We start from the raw sequence: 26,551 nt of genomic DNA on the forward strand, positions 1-26,551 counted from the left end.
AGTGGCACAATGACCAGACTAGTGGGTTTTCAAAGGACTTTCTATGTATTATAAAAGCTAGAATGTTTTTCATGGACCACTTGTTAGTTTACAAAGCACTTTTGTCGTAACCATTTTAGAATATATGTTTTTTCCCCACTGCACCGTTTTTATTATAAAATCACAAACAAAGCCCATGTCCATAAATTAGCTGGTTGCTAGAAGGCCTGCCTAAAGGGCAACGGTTGCTTTGTGACATTGCTTATGGTTGGCTCCTGACCAAATACATCTAAACAGAATGAAATAAAGCCAAACCAAGCTAACAGAAACAATACGAGTTCAGGGAAGGTGTCTGCTCTGTGAGGAGAGACAAAGGCACACATTACCTACATTATTCTGTGATCTACCATCTCTATAGATGACAGCGAGATTGAAATGAAGGAAGCGGGGCAATTACTAACAGTGTGTTTAACCTTTGGGCTACCAGTTCATCTGAGCTCCGCAGAAGAGACTCGCCAAATTAAATCACATCTCTTAACCCGGGGCAGAGAAGTCAGAGAGCATGGAGGGGCTCGGGCTGCCGTGGCAACAGCAGAATCTGAACCTCAACTCCTCGGCTCTCGCAAGAGCTGCAATTTTAGAAATGTCACCTCACCATAAAAGTTTGTTAATGTCAGTTTCCCTCAAATCCTTATGCTTGCCAATTGTTCCTACTTGGAACACATGAAATCAACTTGTTAAGATTAGTTTGGGGAGCAGATAAAATTATGCAACAGTCTACTTAGTCAGTTCACCTATCCTTCACTGTCCGTCACAATCCTTCAAACCCACCCTCCCTGACAACACCTCATCTCTCCTCCTGCTCTTCATCCCATCGCCCTCATCCCTACTTTCAATTCTCATTCTTCATCCGCTCCTCTTTGTTCCAGGTTCCATCTGGACGTTGGTGTGGTTAGAGAAAAGACCGTTGCTTGACTACTGCACCCCCACACTGAGTCACCACCATCTAAACCTTTATCAGGAGTTCCCCCCGCATCCCCCTCAATGACATCCCCACGTTCAATCCATCCATCACCTCAACCCCTTTCTTCAATTAATCTGTAAACTCATATCACTGTGGTTGTTGGTAGAGAAATTACTTTTGAGGAAAACTTGTTCTCCTGCTGCTTATTAGATCCCACTCACTAACTTTTGCCACAATGAAGAGATAATGTGTGTTATTCACTGCAACTGTAACTGCTATTAACGTCAGGCCTTCCTTTGTTTTTCAAACCCCTACTTTCAGCTTTTCTTTCAACGAGTTTCCTTTCCTTCAATGTTGTCATATTACACTCCTTGTTTTTAAGTGGTCGCTCCTTTTGTGTCTGCCGTTCATTCTCTTGGTGTGGGGCTGTACAGTAGCACGGTTGGCAGAGATGTTAGGTCCTATGTTGAAATTCCAGCCTGGGGTCTTTCTGCATGCAGTTTGTGTGTTCTCCCTGCACTTGTGTGGGCTCTGTCCAGAAACTCTGCCTTCCTCCTACAGTCCAAGAACATAAATGTTAAGTCAAATGGTCTCTCCAAATTGTCCTTAAGGTTTGTCCCATCTGTCTTTAGATGGTCTGGCGCCATGTCTAGGGAATACCTTGTCTCCTACCTAATGACTGCTGGAGGTACAAGCACCAGCGGGTACAGACAACAGATGGATGGGTTCTCCTGGCATCCCGCTTACGAGTCTCTGCAATGCATGTGCTGAGTTGACCTTTCCCAATGACGATTAAGTTGATCAATAAACTCTTGATCGACGTGCTGTGGTGACGTAGGGGATAGCGCGACCCATGTTTGGAGACCTTGAGTCCTCGACACGGCCGTCGCGGGTTCAACTCCTGGACCCGGCGATATTTGCCGCATGTCTTCCCTCCTCTCGTTCTTCCTTTCCTGTCAGCCTACTTTCATATAAGGAACGCAAGAGCCCAGAGAAAGACCCCCTGGAGGGGAGAAAAAATAAAATAAAATAAACTCTTGATCCGTCTGCATTCTCTGGATACTCTAAAAGCAGTAGAATTGCTGCCCTTTGGTGTTGAAAGGAGTCAGATGAATGGATTGGGAACCTGATCAGAAATCCTCCCGGGTGCCGGCCTTTGGGGATTTTCTGGGCATGTCACAATAGGAAAAAACCCCAGGTCCAAGATCGAACAAGAAGGACAGTGTATGTCTCTTCTGTCCTGGGAATCCCTTGGGATCTCCAAGAGTGAGCTGGAGAGTTGGCTGGGGAGAGGGTTCTCTGCACGTCCCTTCTAGACAACAAGATTGGCTTGTTGTCCTTGCAAGCCAATCTCAGAGAAATGAAAAACTGAGGTTGGGTGGATTTTCATCTTTTCTTTTCATATCTTTCTTTTCCATCTGTTGCCATTCCATTATCTGTCCTGCATTTTTCCAGTTCATTCTCTCTCCTCTCTCAATTTGTTGTCTATTTCTTCTAGCCATTAATTTAACTGCTTTTGTTCTTTCTACTCTGTTCACGTTTTGTTCCCGCCAACTCATTATTTTTCTTGTCCAATTTGCCATTTCAAAGTTGTCTTGGCAAATATTTCCTTCGAAAATTCCTTCTTTATTCATTGTTTCCTCCTTTTGCTCATTCTGTTCCGTTTTCCATCTTGTTTGATTTACATCCTCTCCCCTTCTTTTTTCCATTTTCTTCTTTTCATTTGCTAAACATTAAGTCTCATTTAATTTCCTCCTATTTGTTCTCTCCAAAGAGTTTTGATTTTAATTTGTTTTATGCTACAAGCCATCCCTTGCCTTTCCTCTTCTTTGCTTTGCCCTTCTTTCTTCCTCTCAAAATACAAGTCCATATTAGGTAAAAGAGATGGAAGTGGATGCATCTATCTTCTGGAAGATTGAAATAAACATTCGACTTAAAATGCGTCAAAGACTATAATCGTTTGAACCACTAAAACTCGATCTAATCCCAAAAAGAGTGCGCAGAGGGAGGTCTGTTCTCTCCCAAATGACAGAGGTTTCTCTTTTTAGGACGAAGCTGCTCATTCCTCAGAGTCAGCGGACGAGAAAATAGGATGACTTAGTTCTATCTATTTGGAGCCACTTAGCAAGCGCCTCGTCTCCTCACCGCACAAGACGAACGGCATCGGAGAGAGCTGATGTAGCCCGGCCGCGCCTCGCCGCTCGGATCCCTCACCCGATGCAGAAGTTATTTTCCTTCTCTGTATTTCACAGTACAAGCATCAGTGTATCTCCATTAGCTTTTATGGTGTTAAAGAAGGTCGACAAATTAATGTCAACGCCCCCGCACGCGGCACTGTTGTTTGCTTTCCATCTTGGATAATGAAAAAGGAGAGGACTGCAAAAAGGCCAGGAATGCTGGAAAACGTTCAGAGAGAGCAGTTCTCCCTCTGGAGTTCCCAGCCCCTCTCTGAGCCCCGTCGACTGTTTCGCTTTTGTTTGAACAACGTGCGCATGGGCATGCGATGCAAACGTGAAGTTTTTGATGTTGGCGTGTCCGATGCCGTTCAGCGTTTGGAGAGTTTGAATGTGTGTCTGTCTGCTTCATCCCAGTGGGAGGGTTTTCAGCTGGTGGCACTTGTTTTACTGAATAAAGACTCATCACGTGTGATGTCGTTACTTTCACCAAATAATGAATTAAATCTCAAGTGAGAAGTGAGCACATTACCAGCTCATTTAATTTTATGTTCCAAGCTCATTACTGCTCAAAGGTCCAGCTACAGTGGCTTGCAAAAGTATCTGTAAGACATTTTATTCACACTTAACTTCCAAACCTTGGTGTATTTTATTAAAGGGTTAATAACATGTGTTTTCCAGCCACCTGGTGCCACTTTATTGCATAATCAAGTAACTATACTACCTTCAGTTGTTATAAAAAGCTGTCTATATCAAATATGATTTAAAGAATTTTGACTTCATAATTTAACGCTTTGTAATTGGACCTTTGTCTCTTTAAGAAACTAATGCTCTTCCTTCAGAAAGTCATCACAACATGGCTCCTCTAGTTACCCTTTAACAACATTTCTACCAGCGTTTCAATGAGAAGTAGCTGGTATAATGAGCTCAGCAGATGTGCTGTTCCAACATGTGCTTGCTATTTGCTGCTGGCTAGTCTGAAGGAGCTGAGTGTGGGAGACGCGGGGCAGGGATGCTCTGTGAGGTGGAAGCTTGAAAACTGCAGTTTCAAGGAACGTCAAAGGCAGTGCTAGGTCCATCCAGGCGTTTTTCACAGCTGAATGGTCGCCACGGAAGATTAAAAGATTTGTGAAACGTTCATGAAAGAATCAAGACACCACTACAGGTGTGTTTTTGATGAGGTAATTGCATTACAACATGATATCAATCTCAAAAAAGTCAATTTTACATATTTGTGAAACGGCAGAAAAACTAAACATGGCACGCATTTACATAGCCACTCAGTACTTTGGAAAAGCATCTTTTGCAGCACAGATCTTAAATTGTTACCTTTTGATCTTATTAAAGCTGCTCATTCTTTGTGAGATTGTGGTCAGAGTGCCACAGATTGTGATTTAGGTCTAGACTTTGACGAGGACATTCAACCACATCGATACCCTGTGATTTAAAACTCAACGTTCAGGTTCTTTGTTTTCCTTCTTGTCGTATTTAATCCATAGAACTCCATTGATTTCACCAGCTTTCCCGTGGCTTCTGATGAAAAGCAATGATGGCAGCAATGATTCTGCCACTATGTGAATATGCTTTGACATAACCTCTTCCGGTGTAGTTCTGGTTGTGGTTTTAGTGCTTTTGTACCCCTGGAAGGCGAATCTGTCCTCTAGAGTCAAGTCTTTAGAAACCTACACCTGTGTATATAAAACTGTAAGTTTTCCTGTCAACAGATTTCATTTAAGGCAATAAGCGTAAAGGAGACAGAATATAAATGTGCATCATGCTTTCTAAATCTTAATCTGCAACAACTTTTTGAAAATTATGCATTTATTTTAATATTTTAAACCCTAATAAAGAAATAGAAATGATTTAAGGGGTATAAATATGCAGCTTTCTTGATCGTGTCTGTTTTATCCATCACAGGAATTTATATTTAAGCAGGGTGCATAGGGCTCAGTGTTAGGTCTTAGTAGAAGAAGTTCCAAAAGAACATAATCAAGCTAGACAAAATGAAACACATCACCTGAATAACCTCAATTTGTCTGAAGAGGCGTGCGTTAGAGTGGTGGTGTGAGGCGCAGATGATGAAGGCATTTTCCAGGCAGCGAGGGGTTTCACAAACTGCTGAAATGGAGTAGCACTGTGGGAAATGTCAGGTCAAGCTTGAAAAGACATAATTTGTCCCACCGTGGAGGAAATCAAGAGGGCCTTCGCCGCTGCTCTGAACAGGCTGCTGGGAGATTGCTTTGAGGTGGTAAAGCCTCTGTTGCTTACAGTCAGGGCCGACGCTTGGGTGGTAAAACAAATGTCTATGGGGTGGGAGAGCCTTTTATTCCTATGGATTTTTTATGGTAAACTGAACATACTCTTTGATTGGCAAATGTATCAAACTTTTATAAAGATCTACATTTTACAATGTTTAGCCTTTTTTATGCATTTTGTCATCCTCGTGGTGACCATGAGGATTACATGCTACATTGTCTGATTAGCAGGTGAAGATATTCAGTTTGTTGACTTCTGTTTCTACACCCATTTTTTGAGAATCGACTACAGCTTCATGTGGTCACTTATGTGGTTAAAACTTGGGAAGCTTGCTGGTCACAGATCCAAAATTTCGGTCTTCATGTCACTGAATCCGTGGACTAAGACATAACGCTGTAGAGGAAGTCACTAGCGCGTCTGTTAAAGACGTCCGTTTCCTAGTGTCAGGATGTAGGCAAAGATGGAGAGACATTACTGACCAAGGGAACATGGAGATTGTGATTGTAGGCTATGTAGGTCCAATATTGCTGACTAAAGAACTACAGAGTCTACGGATGAAAGGTAGGGGAGAAAGACTCCCCTGACCAAATAACCATGGACACTATGCATGCATCAATTTCAACTTTTACCTTTTCATATAAAAGAAATAGGTTTTCCAGATGTTCCAAACAATTAGGAGGAATTCATCGTTTGTTTTACATTTCTGTCTCAAGGCCCTTCAGCCAAAGATCTCTCCCATCTTTCGCCAATCCCGAGCCGTTCTGCAAAACCACCCAGCCCCGTTTCCCAGAGCCCACTGTCCTGCATGTCTTAGAGATTATCTACTCCATCACACTTCATACAAATGATTGGATTAACCCTAGCCCTATAACTCATTTCCTAAGCGTGCCATTGAGGTCTGCAGAAGCCTTTTAATTACTCATTCCTTTTCAAAGAACATCTAACTCAAGGAGTTCAGTGGGTCGTTAGTGCAAGGGCGAAGGGCCACGGTTGTAGATGGACTTGATGTGATGGTGGCCAGCTTGTTTTCTTCTACAGTATTTGCTAACACAATGGGACATATTTTATAGCAAATCAGTGTTTTGCACCAGGACCAAAACACCGTGAAAGAAAATTTAAAAGGACTCAGAGTGAGGGACTTACCTGTAGAATTTTGCACCGCTCAGAGTCACAGTTGATGTCTTCGCAGGGATGAAACATGCCCAGTGTCACGCAGTTCAGCAGGATCACCAACATGGACGCTCGTTCGAACCATGTGGAGGAGGGCGAGTTAAGGAAGGCAACACAGCAAGATGACAACACCAACAGGCAGAAACAACAAGCGGCAAACAGAAGGATGCGTTTCCTCCAGCGACCTCATTATGCTTGCCTCACCTGACAAGCGGATGCTGGTTTACCTCTTTCGGTACAGTTTGAAATCTAAAATTGTTTTCAAGAGCAAAATGAGCCACAGGAGAGTCGGGAGGAGGGGAAGAAGGGGGAAGAAACCCACCTGTAGCTGACACTGCTCCCGTTCTGCACCGTTGGGCAAGGACCTGCTAGGAAGGCGTGCTGGTAAATGATCAAATTGTTGCCGAGGGAACTGAATAAGCAGATAAAAAACGATGTGAGGCACAACAGAGGAGCAGGCTAAGAAACTGGGACAAATTCGATAGCGATAATGTCAGTCAACGTGGGGTCGACATGGAAGGGCTTAATATAGTTAGGGCTTAAACACAACTGTGACACAAACGAATGAGTCGGATATAGAAAGAAAAAGGAGGTTAACACTACACACACACACACACCAGAGCTGCACACCTACATCCAAACATTTATCCCGTACATTATAGATTGGTACTGAAGCTGCAGTCTGCACCCAACCTGGTTAACAAGGTTAGACAAGATAGACAGTTTGTCATCCTTTTGCGTGTGTGTCGGAGTGTGTGACGTGTGACCTAAAAGTCATAGAGGAAGGTAAATGTGAGCACACTGGCCAAGAGGAAAAACGACCTGCCGGGCTTTTACCGCATTAGCCGCCACATGATCATTTATCTTGCTAACCCATACCGAAGATTGGTCAGCTAGCTTTTTGCTAGCCCTCCATTGTATTATAAGAAGACTAAATGAGCCTTTATGTTGTAATGTAGCAGAATTCAAGGGTAGATAAATTCACCACTGAGGTATGTAATGACCTAAAAGGTTGATCTGAGGAAAATGACGAGAACTCGACCCCGATAAATACCTTCAGCTGCCCAGAACTTGATTTGAAAGTGATGTAAAATCGCCTACTCATAAAGATTTTCAAAGGAGAAGTCAAAAGGTTACCAGAGAAGAATAAAAGCTCAAAAGAGTCTCCACGGCTCTATGCAGCCATTTTGGCATCAGTTTTCGTTGTGTTGACAGTCAGAATTGCCATTCACTGGCCGACGATAATAATAACCTTCATTTGACCAGATAAAAAAACCTCGTTGAGATCTACAGTCTTTATTTGCAAGAGTGACCTGGCAAGATGGCAGCACCGTTCACGAGTATCAACATTTACATTCAACTAGAGAAATTTAGTTCAATTTAGTTTTAAAAACATCAAAGCATAAAATACTAAAAACATGACTATTAAATCAAAAGTCTCGTCTATCATACATGCAATACATGGTTACATAGTGATTTTATCTTCTTTTTCTATTAAGAAAACTGACCTGCACAGTTTTTCACCAGGTTTTTACTATTCAATTCCTAAGTGGTCATATGATCAATGTTAGAAGGGTTTTGTCCAGATTCAACTAATTCATATAATTCAGATTCTGTCTCCAAAAAACCCCCAAAAGGATTCCCAAATCTCAATTTCAATCTCAGAGTTCAGTGTAGAATTACCCAGTTAAGCTTTGATCAGTCTAAGTCAGGGGTCTCAAACTCCAGTCCTCAAGGGCCGCTGTCCTGCAACGTTTAGATGTGCCTCTGCTGCACCACACCTGAACAGAATAATTAGGTCATTAAGGCTCTGGAGAACTGATCTACACAAGGAGGAGGTCATTAAGCCATTTCATTCCAGTGTTTTGTCCCCGTGGCACATCTAAAAACTGCAGGACAGTGGCCCTCGAGGACTGGAGTTTGACACCTGTGGTCTAAGTGCTATAGATTTTTAAATCAGAAGCAATCGAATAACGTCTAAGTTTTCTAATGTTAGCCATTTAGCTTAAGACAAATAGAGAACTTGAAAGCAGATGTAAGCTTGTGTCGTTAGCTGTCCGTGGTAGCATTAGTTTTTTCAAATCAAATACATCATGCTATTCTGTCAGTGTCTTGTTTTCACATTGGTACTTAGCATGACACAAAATACTGTAACTGTACCCAGTTAGCTACAGTTAAGCTAACCGTCAGAGCAAGATGGCTACTTATATTATTACTTCAAAAAAGAAGTGAGAAACAGATATAGGGTGCCATAGTAATAGCTTTGACTGATTTAGCAAGTATGTGGTGGTTGGAAGAGAATACTTTACTAAACTTATTATTCTGCGTCAAGCCACCAAGTCTTGTTAAAGCCAAATGAGCCACATTTGTAAAATGGCACATTCAGCCAAAAAGGTAAATTGGTTTCACAAGGAGAAATGAGACCATGTCAGTTAAATACATTTCCAGCAAATACAGTAAATCCGGGGAAGCTGGGAATGAGCTGGACCCATTACCAGACAAGCATCCAGGTTAAAGAAGATATATGTTGATAATGGGAAACATTAAATATGAGTAATATGACTAATTTAATCAATATGTCTTCCTCTCCTGCCTTCGTTCTCTTCCTGTGCCTTCCCAGCTGGCGGTCTATAATTAAGCAAAAGAACGGGGTGTTTCCAAGTGTTCTGCCCCACTGTTAAACCCACACACACACACACCTTCATGGGTGTCAGCATGCCAACAAGTGGTGACGCCCCGAGGGATGGATTCAATTAGAAGGAAGATGCAGAGGGATATGCTCTGTCACAATCTGAAAGCCAGACGGCTACACGCTCCGCTCACCGCAGACACACACTTTCAGAAGTAACACAATCGAGCTAATCAGCACCTCAAAACACACTCCGTGTTCTGCTCTCTTGGGTTCTTCTCAGCTCTCTCACACTTTCGCTCTGTCACGCTCGCGCACACGCAAAAAAAACATGCACACAATTAAAACCTCTTTCTTCTCGTTTAATGAAGGGAAAACAAAGAGGTAGCTTAATGTTCTACCACTGATTTCCTCTGATTTTCATCTCACCGTCCACCAGGATGCAAGTGGAGGCTGAAGCCAAGTGAAGTAAGGTAACAGAAAAGTTGGATGTTAAAGACTGGGCTCGTCCTGTGATGTTTTCTTCGGCTCTTCTATTTTTCATGATATCTGGGGGGGGGGGGTGAATCGTCAGCAGGTAGAAACAGTACAAGGGCAATCAATACCGGCGAGCCGCTCTGAATACTTATTATTCATTGTGTTTACAAGAACTCTCGCCGGACGCGGTTCTGCACTCGTCTCTTTCTGCACCCCGTTTCATCACACGCAACACCGTCTTGGCTTTTGAAACACTCGTCCTCTTAATCTTCGCCTCTCGCCAAAGATGATAAGGTTTTACCAAAAGCCGCAAAAAACATTTTTAGTATTCATTCATTCCGTCAGGTAAGAAATTGAATCAGGTTCCCATTCCGCCCCCATCGCTGAGAACATCTTTCATGTGATGGACCAACACAAAGAGCCTGTAGCTGTGAAAGAGCAGGAAAAAATAATCAGAAAAGTTCAACGTGCATATAGAGAAACTGACTTTTCGGCACTTCATGTTGAAAACATCAGGATTTCAACAGGTTCTTGAGCATTTTACGTCTTTGTTTTGATTGGGTCAGCCAACACAGCATTTTTTTTTTTTGGTGAGTAGATTGTACCATACATCTATTGAGACGACATTGGAAACGTAAGCCATGCTTCCATGCTGTAGAGATGTTTTTGCCTGGTAACCATCTCACTTGTTCAGAGTCTACATTTTCAGATGTAAACTCTAACACTGAGTATGCTAACTGGGACGTCTTGTTTTTTGTTCTTTTTTGCTGTTATTGTCAAATTTATCACCAATGTTTTTGCTGCGAAACTTGAATTGCATGTGTTTTTGACTGGGATTTACCGCCTTACAGCTTATGAAATATCAAGATTGATGCATCACTATCATTTTTCTTCGAAGACTGACATGGTTGAGTCTTTAAATGAGTTCTATAAACGGGTTTCTTAGTAACCAGTATCTGGCACTGGACAAAACACCTGCACAGACAAGTGAATTCAAGCCAATCCATGAGCAGAAATGCGCACATTTATGCCGGATGACAGTGACAGATAGCACATTACAAAGGGCTGCTGCAGTCACAATCAATATTTCATGAAGATCCTTCCTCCTTCAGTTTCCACCTTTTTTAAGCCCTCCACCCCTTTTCATGGCATGTTCAGCACTCTTTCTGGAAGAAAAAGTTTTATTTTTGTCGCCCTACCTCCATAATAATAGCGGATAAGGCAGCGCGGAGAGAAAAGTGAAAGGTGAGAGCAAACAAGGTCCTTTGAAGGCTTTGGAGAACGGAGGGATTGACAGGAGAGGAGCGCAGCTGTCTTTGACTATCTTGCTTCCTGTTTTGCTTGCCATCACATGAAGTGGTGGAGATTTTGGGGCTTAATAAAGTTTTCGGCATTCCCTGAGGAGAGGAAGAATTGGCGTCTAGTTGTCATGGTACTAAGACAAGGAGCCATATTATTGTCAGCATTTCCTCTAACAGCCGTTTTGGAACCATCTAAGGGATTTCTTGCAGTAAAGCAACTATTTAAATGTACTGTCTTGTAATTCCACTAAGCAAATCTTCTAGAATCAGTTTTATTCAATGTTACAATCTATCTATCACCAGTAGGTGCTACAAATGAAAAGTGTTTAATCACCAGCAAGTGTAAACAGCACAATAAAAGCAGAGCTTTGTCGTTAGCTAGGTTTCCACTGACCGTACAGTTGCGCAAATTGGAAATACAAAAATAAGAAATGTGCTTCGTGGAAACAAGCCAATTTAGAAAACAACTCATATTTTTCAAAAAAAGGTTTTGAGCTAGGATACGGTAGTTTTTCAAAATTCAAACTTAGTGTACTTCACAAAACTGCAATGGAAACACGTTTTTCGCATCAACCGAGTCACGTGATCAACAACCGCATGTTACTACTGGCAGAAAAGACGACAAAGACGACAGGAAGTGGTAGGAGGACAATGACGCAGCTGTTTTTTTAAATGACTTATTGTGGGAACAAACTAATCCACATGTGGTTTTAATTGCATTTCTTTTTTTAATGGGAACACCGCAATTGTGACATTTACATTTTTCCACATTAACAGAATATCAGTTTTGCTTGCCATCAACGGAGACTGTGCAAACCTCCCCCAAGACAGAGGCAACTTTGTTTCTCTCATCATATCTATGCCGATGACACACAACCTTATAATCAAAGCGCCGTCATGTAGTTCCTTTGGGTCACTGAATATGTCATAATATTAGTGAGCAAAACACTAATATTATCATAACATCCTCCAGCTTAATGTAGGAAGGACACATTGATTTTGAACAAAAAAGTTAAAGGTAGAAATCAGCACTCAACTAGACTCAGTGAGGCTAAAGGCTGACGATCATTTCATAAAGCTAAGTGTAGACATGGACGAGCCGCATAGACTATTACACCATTTTGGGAGCCCTACTAATAAAAGCCTTGACTGGTGTCTTTACTGCAACTTTTTAGTTTTTTTGCAGTTTATTTCATTTGATACAAAGTAATCATAGTTGAATCATATTTTGAATCCAAACCCAATGTCTTTCTGCATGGGGTTAGCATGTTCTACCCATGCATAAATGGATCCTGCCCAGGTACTCCAGTTAAGCTAACCGGGAAACCCTATGAACAGAAGTTCATAGGGTTTCCCCAACAAATGGTAACTAAGGGTGTATCCACACCTGGTAACACTGGTAAAAAAAAATTGCTACCGGGTTAAAAGAGGAGCCATGTTGTGTTGACTTTCTGAAGGCGGAGTTTCTTAAAGAAACAGAGGTCCAATTTCAAGGTGTTAAATTACAAAGTCAAATGTATTTTAACCCCTTAAACCGTACCGGAACGTCTGCGTGCCATTTTTCCATTGTATTTTCCGGGGCTGAGATTTTAGGGTTTAAACTCTGCCGGTGTCCATTATGACGCTTTTATTGGGCAGCCTAGAGCCCCTCCCCCCCTTTTTGATTGACACCGCATTCGACCAATAATGTTATAAAATGGCTTTTTCCGAGCCAATAATATCCAGAGAGCGACTTGAGCTTAGTTGTTATAAAACAGTGTTTTTATAACAACTGACTGTAACATAGTTACTCGATTGTGATATAAAGTACCACCATGTGCCTGGAAAATACAATATATTGCCCCTTTAACTGTACTTTTAGTGGTAAACATTTACTTTTGAGTTTGAGTTGAACAAACCCGTCCCGCCCTTAAAGAAGCAAGCTAATTAACAGTCTGAAAGCAGTAATCTTCAGGGCATGTTGGACTGTCCTTAAAACACCCCTGAAACAACCCAGCAAGACATACTGGCATGTGTGTACCGCAACAGATGTTAAATTGATGTTTCATCAAAATTCCGTCAGGGGCTTTGAGCTTGTAAATATGTTGCCGCAGAGGAATGCCAGGAGGAGCGCCTCCGAGCCCCGCGGCCCCCCCGTGTTACGGCGAAGCATCACGGCTAACTGCGTGGAAAATCCTGCTGGTGTAACGCAGCGTATCCCAAACCGCCCGCTGACAGGGCTTAGCAGCAGCCCTGAGTCAGGAGCTGGGGAGTTAAGAAGGTGGAGGAAAATAGTGGCATATTGTTGTGTTGGCTGTATCAGTGCATGCCATATGAGAGGAGGGGGTTGGAGGAAAGGAAAGGGAAGGAGAAGTGAGCAGGGTGAGGGGGTGTGGAGGCAAAGAACGGGCAGGAGAGCTGAGTAGGGAGGATGGATGTGGGGAGGCAGGCGGGGGAAGGGAAGGTGTGATACTGAGCATTCGGGAGGAGGAAAAAAAAAACATGAACACTGAGGGATCGACAGGCGAAATGCAAAAAGTGGAAGGCAAGCAAAAATAGGAGGCGCGAGCAAAGTAGATAAGGCTGAACTCTGATTCATAATGGAGTTTATACGGTATATTCCACTGCATTGTGGTGTGTACGGCAGTGTATCGGCAGAAGGGTAGTGGAGGAAAGAAACTGACCAAACAACTGTCTGTGGGTGGAAAAGGAGGGGTAAACACCATTAAACTTTTATCAGCTTTTATTATTGATAAATGTATCCCTTCACTCCAAGATGCTATCCATACACCAAAAAAATAAAACAAAATAAAAGACTGCAACTTTGTTTTCCCATCTCCCTGCTCATGAATATGGATGCGTACAATCCACCAACTATCACACTGACACAATGGGGTCTCTCAGGAGGAATTATGGGAAGAGATCAATTTTTATGTGAGAGACATGAAAGAAAAGGAGCGATTTTACGATCTCGTTTTATCCTGCGTAGCCAGAAGGAATCCTGCTTATCGTCCAGAATGCCCTCGTGTTGATGCAGAGACCCAGACGGTTCGTGCATTTTTATATACGAGTTGTACTTCTATTTCATCTCTCTCACACACACACATACACACACGCCAACACGCACATCTCTCTCATCAGCTAGGAAGCATCCCTGTATCTTGCAACTGCGGGTTGCGAGTTGCTTAGCAACGCGGGCTTTCGTTGGGGAACCATTAGGAAGTCACATTTCGGTTGCTGTTGAGTCTGCAGCCAAGGCAACAAGGCAGAGTTGTCGCAAAACGCCAAGCGGAACTTTGAAGACTTGTGATGGGCCGAGACGTTCGCTTCAAAAAGCGCTGTGGGACGCAGAAACCGAGGAGAATGTGACTTCTCATCTCGCAATCGGAAGCCCGCTTTGTCACCTTCGCTGTACACCTCCTCCATCCGTGGGTTTTCAAACCATCAGCCCCGGGGATCGCATGCGTCCAATGGGCAGAGAGGAGCGGAGCGTGACCAGAGATGATCTTTTACCTGTAGGAAGTCATAAGCCTCTGATCCACCGTGATGGAGCAGAAAATTATGCTCTGCTATCCTTTTAAATGCCAGCAGGCCAGCTTGTGAAAGCCAAAAAGAAGAGACGAGCTGGCTCAGTGATGCAATTTAAGGAAATATCTCTCCAGTCAGCGAGAAGGCAGGAAGGAAGACAATACTGTACCATGAGGCACCTCTGACGGATACAGTAGCTGCTGGCCGAGCTTCACGTATGCTAATTGTTGCAGTGTAATTTTATGACGTGCATTCTGTCATTGTAAAGGCTAATTAGCGCTCATTTAAGACTGGCAATTTATTATCTTTTATGCTTCTTTGTCATGAAGTTACAACTGTGTTGTTCTAAAGACTGTAGGTGACCACAATATTTTACTATTCGCACTTGGAAGATAGATGAGATTGACTGTGTGTACGTTTTTATGAGCTACCAAAAGGTGACCGGCATCGTTCAATGCCACATTGCACTGCAGTCCTGTTACAGAACACACAAGTATCAAAAGTATGCAATGAAATTGTGTGTGTGTGGGGGGGGGGGGGGGGGGGGGGGGGGGGGCTCCAGATGGCATCCAGCATGATTATCTTCCTTTAAACCTGGCAACATGGATGCCTGGTTAGGTGATAATTATTCCCCCATCTCAATGCCACATCTCTTATAACCCAAGCTATGGAGAGTCAGTGAAACTGCTGTCCATTCACAATTTCCCGTCCAGTCTCTATGCTAACCAACTGTTACCATGGTTGGCTGATGGGTGGAGGTATTCTCTACTACTGTTTTAGATTTCATACAAGACGTTCACCGCAGCATTAGGGCACCTTGCTGCTGATCCACATCTTCGTCTTCAGTATATATAGCTAGCTAGCCTGCTGGTTTTGTCTTTGGTATATAAACCAAAGACAAAACCAGCAGGTTAGCTAGTTAAAATCCTTCTATTTAAGGATGTTAGCTTCTATAGATGGCTTTTATAAAAGAATGTTAGCTAGCTAGCTACCAACCAGTTACCTACTTCTTGCATGCAGGTAATACATGTGTACACTAGAATGTACGTAAGAAGGCCAACCTGAGCGCATACCTTATTCTCAATGTCTTGTATTTGAGGCCTTTCTGAATACTTTCAGTTCTAACAGTAGCATGAGGCAGACATTTTCCAACTTTTCTAGCAGAACCATCAACTGAACCAAAGCAGCATTTAGTGCTAGCTTTATCTTTAAGCATCATCTTTGAGCATCATTTTGTCTTTGCTCAAGTCATGGCCCTTCGGCAGACTTCTCCCAGTTGCGCCATGCCGTGTTTTTTTCTCTGCTATTGCGACAAACTCCGGTTTTTGTTGCTGCTTCGCTGATGTAAACATTCATGCTAGCAGTCCCAGTTTGCGAAGGCAGTAAACCTAAACATAATTCTGAGGACTTCTTGTCTTCTGGAAAATAATGAAAAGCAAGGAAGTCCTCTCAGATGCGGGGCAGAGAAAAATAGTTTACAGTCTCAGTCAGGTAACTTTAACAGCAGAAGGGAGCCTACTAGACACAGGGGACGCAAACTCCCCACTGACAGCAATTGCCAAAAAACAATACACAGCTTGCTTAGGCCAAAACTGACAGATATTGTTATCTGCTATTAGTATGTCTTCACTAAATCATCAAGACACCAGCTCAGAAACAGGGTCATGGACCCCCCCAACACAATAAGACCAGAGCTACATAATAGCAGAAACAGACTTCTCTTAGACAAGAAATATTGTATGTTTTTATTATCATGGGAGCTCATCGCGCTTCCACCCCAACAATAAAAACTGTATAGCAATGCTACTGTTTAATGCGAAGATAGAATTTTACATTCCTAAAGTTTATAGCTGAATGGAAACATTTTCATTGAATTAGACTTCCTGTGAAGATATTTGTGTTTTTGCTTGGCCTTTCATTATTTGCTGAGTTGTAGAACTGACTAATAATAAATAAAAAAAAGACACTGGGAATATTACCGTTTACAACCTTAAAAGTTGAACCTGTTCAACTAACAAACTCAACTGCTGCAATCAAATACAACAATACAAAAATGCATTTGGAAAATACCATAACGCAGTTATGCAAAAATACTTTTTAGTTTCTACTTGATGCACAAAGTACACTCCTCCAGCTAGGGCAGCTCAAACAGCTCTCCGTTAGATGGAATCTGAATCCCTATGCAATGTTTCCAAGTCGTGTTCATCTGTGTTATCTACACAAGACGACCCGTTTGTGTCAGCAATAGACAGATCGACAAAACAGACACAGAGCCGTAAACGTAGATTAAATAAAAAGCACAGAACCCAGATTGACATTGAAATGCGAGCACAAAGAAACACCCGAGGCTAAGAAGTTCTGTCAGGACTCTGAATTTGCAGATATGTGTCTGTCAGACAAGATACAGCGCTGAATCTGTCATGCTAATTGACAGAGATGTACCGGCCAGTGGGCGTGCAGGCGTGTGTGTGTGTGTGTGGGTGTGTGTGTGTGTGAGCTAGAGAGAGAGAGGCTCTGTGTGTGTGTGTGCATTTGTTGGTGAGTTGAGGTGCTTGATGGTCCATGTGCCTTTGAGTGTGAGAGAGAGCTTTAACAACCCCTGGGAACAGAAATCACATACATAGTCAGTGCTGAAGACAAGACTCCAGCAGAAACTGATCTAATGTGTGTATGAATACTGTCTGAGCACGCACACACACACACACACACACGCCCACACACACACACACCCCTATGAGTTGGGGAGTTTGAAGAAGCAAATGGAAAGAAAATGCAGCATCAAAGATAAAGTTCTGAATGGGTGTTGAAATTTTACAATATTTCTTGTCAAAATGAAGTCTGCCTCACAAAGCAGCATCGAGTTCAAGCTATTATCATAAGCACAATTTATGAAGGTGAGTGGTTGAAACTTGACACCCTGTACAGTGGACCCCGGTATTTAAAGGGGTTAGGGACCAAAGCCGCTAATACTTGACAACTACTTTTGTAATATTGTGATCAACGTGTAATAATACGCACAGTGGAAAACGTCTTCGCACTGCCATGGAAGCTAACATCTACAGCTGCACTTTTGGTGGAACAGCAAACCAATGCAGGGGAAGTAAATATCACTTAGCAAATGCTAGCCAATAACAGTGTGTCAATTAGCATTATGGCTAAGTGTTTTCCTGTGCTCCCTTTCTTTTGATTATTTAAGATATGCTCTCTGCAAATCTGTGAATGCTGAGGCAGGGGTCTGCAATATCTATGTTCAAGACTTTCTTCTTTTTTCTTAAAGTAAAACAGGAAGAAGTAGCTAACCAAGCTCTGTTTTCAGAGATTGAAGATGATTTAACATTATAAACGCCTGTGCATTGTTTTTTGTTTGACTAGTTGTTGGCTTTAGCCTCTGTGACCGGCTAATCTGGATATACTCAAAATTCATGGGATATGGGAGTAGTTTAAAATGTTGACTGTTTACAACCTTTTAGCAGAACCTCATTTTAAAAATCCTAAGCTGTCCAGCTAAACAGAAAAGGCACAGATGTAACAAAGAAATATGACACTGAATTAAACAAGCTAAAAGTAAGAAACAGAATCGGAGACGAAATGTTATTAACTGATCTGAAAGCAATGCTTTGAGAAGACTTAATCCTTGCCAGAACATTTCATTTCTACCATCAGAACACAGAGAAAAATTGACAAAAACGGGCATTGCTGAAGGCTGATATAGTCTTACCAAACGACTGGTTGGGCTTTAGACGATGTGAGTGATAGATAGAATAGAGAGTATGCTAAAAGAGGCCAGAGGTCAGAGAGCGTTTCAGTTCCTTAACTTCTCATTAATTAGGCAGCCACTCATTCGCTTCCTCAGCCCCACTATCTCTTTCATACACTCACCAGGCTGCCATAGCCATAATTTATTTATTCATTGAGACTATTGAGAACGCTTTTCTCATTCCAAAATTAGCTCAAACATTAAACAAAAAAGAGCCCTTGAATATATCTGCATAAAGCCATGTGTTCAAATCCAACAGCAAACTAACTGTCCTCAAATCTTTAGAGGAGAGAGAGCACAAATATTGTGCTGGCTTGACAGGTTAGGAAGAGGTCAACTACCATAGCAATGGAAGCACATAGAAGCTAAAAGTGCAGAAGCGGAAATCAAACCTCTCGTGAAAATAGGCAAATAGAGGGGAACTGAGATATTAGAGGGAAGAAATGAGGCTCAGCGCCAGAACCAGCATGATTAAAAAGAGGTCAGGCTAATCACGGCAGCTAATCTGTCCCCGGAACAGAACGGGCTAATAGCAGGGAAGTTAGCCGAGGCACGCTACTGTAGTCTCCACGAACACACAACTGCCGGTTGGGATCTTGAGAAGCTTTAATAGAACAGGATGTTGATTTTTTTTTTGCAGATACAGCTCAAAATTCACAAGACTGAGAAAAGCAAATTAGCAATCAGTGCTAACAGTGGGACAACATTCTGGAAAGTCGTGCAACAACACTGCGCACACGAGGAAAAGCTTATATGAAATTATCTGGAGACACCCAAAGACTATATACGGTCAAAGGATAATTGAGGCTCACTCCACCATTTCTGCACTTTTACCAACACCTAACTGAACATGGAAGTTGTGTTTTTTCTTGTCCAACATTCAGGAACGGCTATTTCACATTTCTCAAACATATACAGAAAATCAAAGGTTTTCTCTCTGACTGTCTAAGAATGAAGCTGTGGTTATCAACCAGGGAAAGTTGGAGTGCTCCTGGATGGGGTTGTGTCTTTGCCTCAAATGGTAGAGTTCAGGTATCTTGGGTGTTGACTACATGTGATACTAATATTAAGCTGGAGATGAAAAGGTGAATTGGAGTCAGTCTTGAAGAAGAGAAAGAAAGAGGATGGTCAAAAAAAGTTCTTAATTTAATTGGTGGCTATAATACTATCTGGAGATCCCCTCTGCCCAGTAGTAGTAGAGTCAGAAAATTGTCACTGGAGTGGGAAGGTTGGGACCGTTCCACACTCAGGGGTGGTCAACAACTGATTGGCAACAGAGCCACTTCGGAGAAAAACGTCCGTATTTTCAAAAAAAAATATATATATATATATATATATACAGTATATATCACTGAACACGAATTACTGGGGAACTCCCCATGGGAACAATCAATCACAAGACATGGGTGGTAAGCTATGGACAGCATGTCTGTTAAGGAACAGACTTAAAATTAGCTACGGGAGCCGATAGCCTGGCTAATTAACAAGCTATTATCAACACCCCGTGTTATTTTACGAAGAGCAGAATGGCAAAACGGGGAGAGAAAATCTAGGCACAAAGCATATTAGCTTGACAACTACAAATTTCAGTTAGGATGTGCATGTCTGTGCGGATTCGTTGTGTCAAAATACGCTGAAGCTAGCTTTGCTACAGGTGTTACTCTTTATTTGAACAAGAAGCCTGGAACAACCCAGTGAGCCCAGCTTCTCCTGATACATTTGGAGATAGGTAGAAATAAGAACCATCCCTGACCTGACTGTAATGTTCTTGTAAGGTATACAGGCTGAATCATGAAGAGACCCCACAGATGACGCAGTGGGGGATGCCTTAGAGGTTTGTATTTTTTATTACTTGTACTGAAATAGCCCACAAATGTTGAGTTATTACATTTAGTTTTACGGTTTGTCATCCAGCCTTATACATGCCTCTAGGCAGATAGCATTATCTTCAGAGAAAAGATGTGAAATGATTTATTTTCATTGGTTCTGCAAGATACGGTAAAAGTTCAGATCAACATTTCAGAATTACTTTTTTCTTTTGGCTTCAAAGTGGATGTTTCAGTTTTTTAAAATGTCTACTTAGCAGAAATGGGGAGTCACTGTACAAATTTGGCAAGGTCTGATATCTTTAGTTTCACCATCATCGTACTTATTAGAAAGTATATATATATTTTTTTTACCATGAAACGCTTATGTCAGAGACTACAGCCTTTAATACCGTCTGAAAAAACAATGCTATGCTTTATTGCATTTGATTAATTTCACTGTAATATTGTCCTTCAGGGTAATCAAAAGGAACGCATGACAAAATCAAATATCTGCTTTCAGGAAAGAAAAGAAAATAAAAAAAGCAGGTTATCAGAATCTGATACTGTTTTGTGTCATTTAGTTGGTAAATAGGAACAGATTTTTGCCTTAATTCATTCAATGAAACACCAAAAAACTAGGGCCACACTAAAACCCAGGGTTCACCCAGCTGAGTGTTACTGTAAGCTTTATATCTTGGTACTGTCTTTCTCAGAAACAGCTCTAAAATCAGCAGTGTAGAAAATAGCTCTAACAGAGGCTTTATACAACGGTGCTGTAATGATGTGGTCTTTTGTTGAAACTACTTCACACACAGCTCATGATGTTCTCAGAAAACGTAGCCATTTTTCTTTCAGTCCATCTTCATTTAACATTGGGAAAACTTTGAAAACCTTGGATTTCATAGTGAACACACATGAAATGCAATTTTGTTTTTTATATGGCAATTAGAGTGAAAGGGGGGTTACAAGAAAAGAGCACTCAATGCTTAGTTTCATTTGTGAAGAAAAAGAGTAAAAATAGAACCAGCTTTCTGCTACTTATTTTCCTTTTCCTGTAAAATATCAATAAAATGGGCTGGTGTTCGTGGTTTTAGGGTATTTTCACAGGTGATAGTCTGACAGACTCGGTTCAATTGGGAAGCAAATCTGCAATATTTCGTACATTTTCAGCTGCTGTGGTTCTTTTTCAAATTGCACTGTCAAACGAACCAAACTAAACCCCCCCCCACAGACTCCCCTCCTCGCCTGTGGGGGGCACTGCACCAAGAGCCACTAAAGGAAACAACATGAAAACTTCTGAAGACACTGAGCGCAACTTCCTTCCTTCCTTCTTCACAAAATGTAAACGAAAATGAAGTGGTGTCATATTTTAGTGGTTGAAGAGTTTCTCTTTTGTCTTTGGTATAGCCATTTCTCCAGCTAGCGCTAGACATGCGCATTTGTTTTGGTTGTATTTACCCAGAATGCCTTGCGCTATAGTCTGCTTCCTGCTTTGGGAGAGGTCTCTGGTTCACCTGGCATTCGACCCGTAGAAGATTTCACTTCAACCGAACCAATACCTAAGGTTTAGGCGGACCAGAGTTTGTTTTTTTTTTTTGGTCCGCATCAGAGTCTGATTACGCATTCACACCTCCCCAAAATCAGTTGGACTTTCTAACAAACTACAGTTTGACTAAAGCGGACAAAACAAGTCTGGTGTGAAAGCACCCTTACTGAGACAAAATCTAAATGCAAGCAACTGTAGACTTTGGCAAAGAAGGAAGGCAAAAGCTGAAAAAGTGGGGCACTGATGTAGGAGCAATGTCTGGTGCGCTCTGAGGTCTGTCTGGTTCTCAGAGTATCCTCCTTTCCACACCTGGCTACAGTTTGTGGTGCCCCCCATGCCCTCCATAAAACCACACGCACACCTGGAATAGCAGAAGGCCCAAAACAGCAGACCTACCAGGGAAAACGCTCTGGCTGCGTCTCCTCTGTCTGACTCCTCTGGTTTCTCCTCCCGGCCAAGTCCTCTGGCAGCCCATTATACAGAGCAAATAAGCCGTGGCTATAGGCTCCAGCGGCTTCTCAGAAAGAGAGGCACAGGGTGCACAATAAAACGTGCGCGTCAAGGGAAAGAGGAGAACATAAGCTTCAGCGGCTCCAAAGGCCTCGCCGATCTCAAAGCATGTCTCGGGGATGTCAAGAGTTGGCCGACTTAAAAGTTTTGCTGTAACTAGATAAATAAATAAAAAAAGACATCCTAGGTCAGTTTTGTTGTTGTTGTTGTCCTCCGTCAACCTCAGAAACGGGGGGGGCGAGACAAGGAAAGGAGACGAGCAAAAATGCAATCCCTAAAAGGAGTTTGTAACTTCACAAACAATATTTACAGTGCAAAACTAGTAAAACCTCGTGGGACTTTGCTGCATTTTGTCACTTTATAATCACAGACTTTGATGCAGCATGTTGGAGGTTTTCAGATGTGTTTACCTCTGCATTCATATTCAAGTTTTATCAGATGTTTGGAGCAGCAAGTGACTTGAGACTAGCACAGATAATTTTAGAACTTGAGCCTAGTCCACAAGGATACCTGGGAAAACTGATACATTTTCATGTTTTGGCCTTTCATCCACACAAAAACTCTAAACTAAAAACAACTATTTATAAAAACTCTGACCAAAGTCGAGATTTGAGAACCCGCATTGGTATGCCACTATCAATATATTACGTGAAAAAAGACTTGAAACAACAACATTATCGTTTATCACGATAATTGTTGGGACAATGTACAAACCAGTAAAAATGGTTCTCGTCACAGGCCTATTTACAAGTACTAAACCCAATCTGACTGAGCTTGCTAAAAAAGACAGGAGGTTGAATTCAAATGTCTACCACCGTTTTCAGACTATAAAATTACTGTCCCTTGTAACGTGACAAAACATGACAAAAGTTTGAGGCGTTCTGAAATCTCCAAGCTTCTCATCTCGGCCGTTCTGCAGCTGAAATCCTTCATCATAAAGTTCAAGTGTGCGGCGAACAAACTGTTATTGAACAGACCCTGTCACCCCCTCCCTGTTTAAGAGCCACGCACAAAAACAAAGCCGTCCTCTGATGCTCTCCAAACCGCAGCCTCTACAGTGCAGACCATGTGGAATCTGCTGGGGAGTTCTTCTTCTTCTCCACCTAATTCTCCCATACCCTTTCCATCACTCCCCCCCAGCAATCTGGTGCCGATACATCGACGACCCCAGACCGTCTCACGCACTCCTCTCGCGGCCCCCGGCCGATGTCGCGCATGCAAACGCTGCAACGGGGGCCGAATAAAAAGTTCTGAACGAAACACGAGGCGCACAAACACTCTCCGCTTCTCCATGGCAACTGGGAAAATGTTTACGCTCTGGACCAGGGGAGCTCCTGCACGCTGGCTGGGATCTGGTTTCTGTGGCGACGGACTTGGCATCTCTCCCTCTGTGTTTGGGCATCTGACTGTGTTGATGTTATGCGCGGCGCAGGAATGCGCGCACATATGGCTGCGATCACACAAGTGCACACAAAAACACACACGCACACACACACACGGAGAGATGCAACAGGAATATTGTGTGTCAGAAATCTGGATGTGTGACCGAAATTGCTTCTTGTCAAAGGCGGCTTGCTGAGAGCTTCCAAAGGCCGTTTTCAAGGGGTAGAATTTAATAACACGGGTTGCAGGGAGAGGGGTTGTATTTTCTCCTGGTTTACTTCAAAAAGATCTCTTTACAAATGCATCTAACACACAATAAAGGATTAGGAAAGCTGGAAACAGTGCAGGATTTGTCCCTTGTTTTCAGCCAGCTCAGCAACACACCCACATAGACTGTCACATTCGCAAACATCTGATCCAGGTTCAGCCCTCGCAGAGCCGAGCCGAGAGATGTAGTCTTTCTGCAGGTCGTTATAATGAGGGAGAACCAGGAAAAATGCCAGGGGAATACATTTATATAAAAGAAAAATAGCAGAAAAGGAAGCAGATGGAAGGAGGGATACAGCGAGAGAAACCAGCAAAGAATCGGCGATGAGGGGTGGAGGGGTGGAATCCAAACAATAGGGGGGGAAAAATCCCCTCAGCTCTGTTTGAAGATGAACAAAAAGAAACAGACGAGTGGAAGTAGAGAAAGATGCAAGCTCTTTCCCTAACAGGAACGTAACAGCAACTATTCCCTACAATAAATATTACTAATTGTTCATTTGGATCCACCTCTTTTCATTTTTCCTCCAATCTATTCAGTGCAAATGTAAAGGCGTCTACAGTTTTGGGGGCAGAAAAAGGGACTCTGAAGCATAATATGCATCACTGTGTGTTTGATGATGTGGCTTGTAGTGTAAAAAGCGCTTTTAGTGGTCAACGTAATGAGGATACAAAGGCAGCATATTTTTGGTCTAATGTAAAATCGACTCTTTTGAGCTTTACTTCATGTTATGCTATTATTCACTCATCAAAAATATACTTTGAGTGTTGCTTCGATTCTTTCTTGCATGTTTGAGAAATCCTATAATCTCCCTTGGCAACCATTCGGGGTTGCCTAAATGCTTTTCCACGCGGCTCCTTTAGACTAGCCAGGAGCAATTAGCAAACACCTGGTGGAGCTGCGCATCTGCTGAGCTCATCAAACGAACTACTGCTCAGTGAAACGCTGGTAAGAACGTTGTTAAAGTCTTAATGGAGAAACTTTGTTGTGATGACTTTCTGAAGGCAAAGTTACAGAAAGAGCAGGAGGTTCTTAAAGAGACAGAGGCCCAATTTCAATGCATTAAATCACAAAGTCAAATTTCTTTTAAGACGTAATTGACATCTTTAGCATTTTTATAACTAAAGGGAACATAGTTACTTGATTGTGCTGTAAAATGGTACATTGAGCCTGGAAAATGCATAATACAAATACATAATACAGCCCCTTTAAGCATCAGTATGAGAAAGGAAAAAAGCTAAATATGCATTCAGTCTAGCATAAAATCTAAATCTGCTTGATTTTTTACTTGCATCACATTACAAATGCATTTCAGAGAATTGTAATATTAAAAAGTTATTTATTCTAGTTGATCGTAAGATGAAACAAAATTACTGTACAGATTTAGCACAACATGGATATGGTAAAATGTTTTTATTTTATTATTTTGATGACTTTGGCTATAGGCTAAAGAAAATCCAATTATTTTTTCCAGAAAATTACTGTATTATAAGAGACCAATCAAGTATACGTAAATGTGGTGCTATTGCTGCAACAATCATGGGAAATCTACAGAAAGCATTGCCAAAAGGAAGACGATTGCACTGATGCAGTAATTCATGGAAGAAGACCACGTATGAAGCACACTGCACATGGAAATACTCAATATATACAAATGATATTCTATTTATTGAATATTTCTATCCACAAGCATGGATTTAATCACCAAACACCCATGTCAAATTTAATTTAGTTTCAGCCACTGTAGTCACACATGAATGTGACCCCTTTCTAAATGTAAAATTTATAGACTCAGTAAATAAAAGGTTTTCTAGTAAGACCTTTTATTTATTTATTTATTTTTTAAAAAAGGTCTAGTATCAAAGGAAGAGTTCATCTGTGTGGACTAGTGAGGTCTAACAGTGTAAAGTGACCATGGCCTCCCAAATGCACCTGGTACAAACAAAGCAGCTTTCACGTTCAGAAATGGACATCACAAAGCACAGAGAGAGAAGGAGCTCTTAAAAACACAGTGTATCTGGAGCTGGAAGAAACAACATGAAGCCATCGTTACTTATTCAAAGAACAATTAAGGAAATGCGCACATAACAGCTCTTAACTACAAATATGACAGCTACAGAGTGGCTTCAGTGTGTATACTTAATAGACCAAAGTTTTGTTACATTTCAGTAATATTCGACTAAAATGTTTCCTGTACTTAAAAACTGAAAGATTCCAATATCCCACCTGACGACTGAAAACAGAACATTATTTCAGGTATTGTTCAGTGTTTGTCTAGTTTAAATAAAGGGGCAGTATTACGTGTTTTCCAGGCACATGGTGCCATTTTGTAGCACAAGTGACTATGTTCCCTTCAGTTGTTATAAAAATGCTAAAGATGTCAAATACGACTTAAAAGAAATTTGACTTTGTAATTTAACGCATTGAAATTGAGCCTCTGTCTCTTTAAGAACCTCCCGCTCTTTCTGAAACTCCGCCTTCAGGAAGTCATTACAACACGGCACTCTATTCACTTTAGCAATGTTTTTACAAGCGTTTCACTGAGGTTTTGAGTTTCAGGCGTTTTGCACAGCTGAATGGTTGCCGTGGAGATGAAAGAATTACTCAAACATGCATGAAAGAATCAAAGTAACACTCCAGGTTTGTTTTTTTATGGGGGAAGAACATTCTAACATGGTGAAAAGCTCGCGATACTGCCCCTTTTAGCAAAGAGACCACCACCTGGTTCACCATTAATTTGCATCGCATTAGTCCATTTCATAAAATGAAACAGGTGGTGCTAACATCTGCTGAAATGAGCAGCACCATTTCAGCACATGAAATGG

General features: G+C 41.8%; 1 protein-coding gene across 14 annotated transcripts in view; it reads right to left on the reverse strand.

Moving 5' to 3' along the window:
* Positions 1-26,551, reverse strand: part of cacna1g (calcium voltage-gated channel subunit alpha1 G) — a 279,545-nt gene that overhangs the window by 169,567 nt on the left and 83,427 nt on the right. For all 14 annotated transcript variants that reach the window (XM_023341248.1, XM_023341247.1, XM_023341243.1 and 11 more), the window contains one exon: positions 6,517-6,628. In XM_023341248.1, coding sequence (XP_023197016.1) covers positions 6,517-6,628 — 112 coding nt within the window. The remainder of the gene's footprint in view (positions 1-6,516; positions 6,629-26,551) is intronic.

Source organism: Xiphophorus maculatus, chromosome 10 (genome assembly GCF_002775205.1).
Source record: "Xiphophorus maculatus strain JP 163 A chromosome 10, X_maculatus-5.0-male, whole genome shotgun sequence".
Classification (NCBI taxonomy): Eukaryota; Metazoa; Chordata; class Actinopteri; order Cyprinodontiformes; family Poeciliidae; genus Xiphophorus; species Xiphophorus maculatus.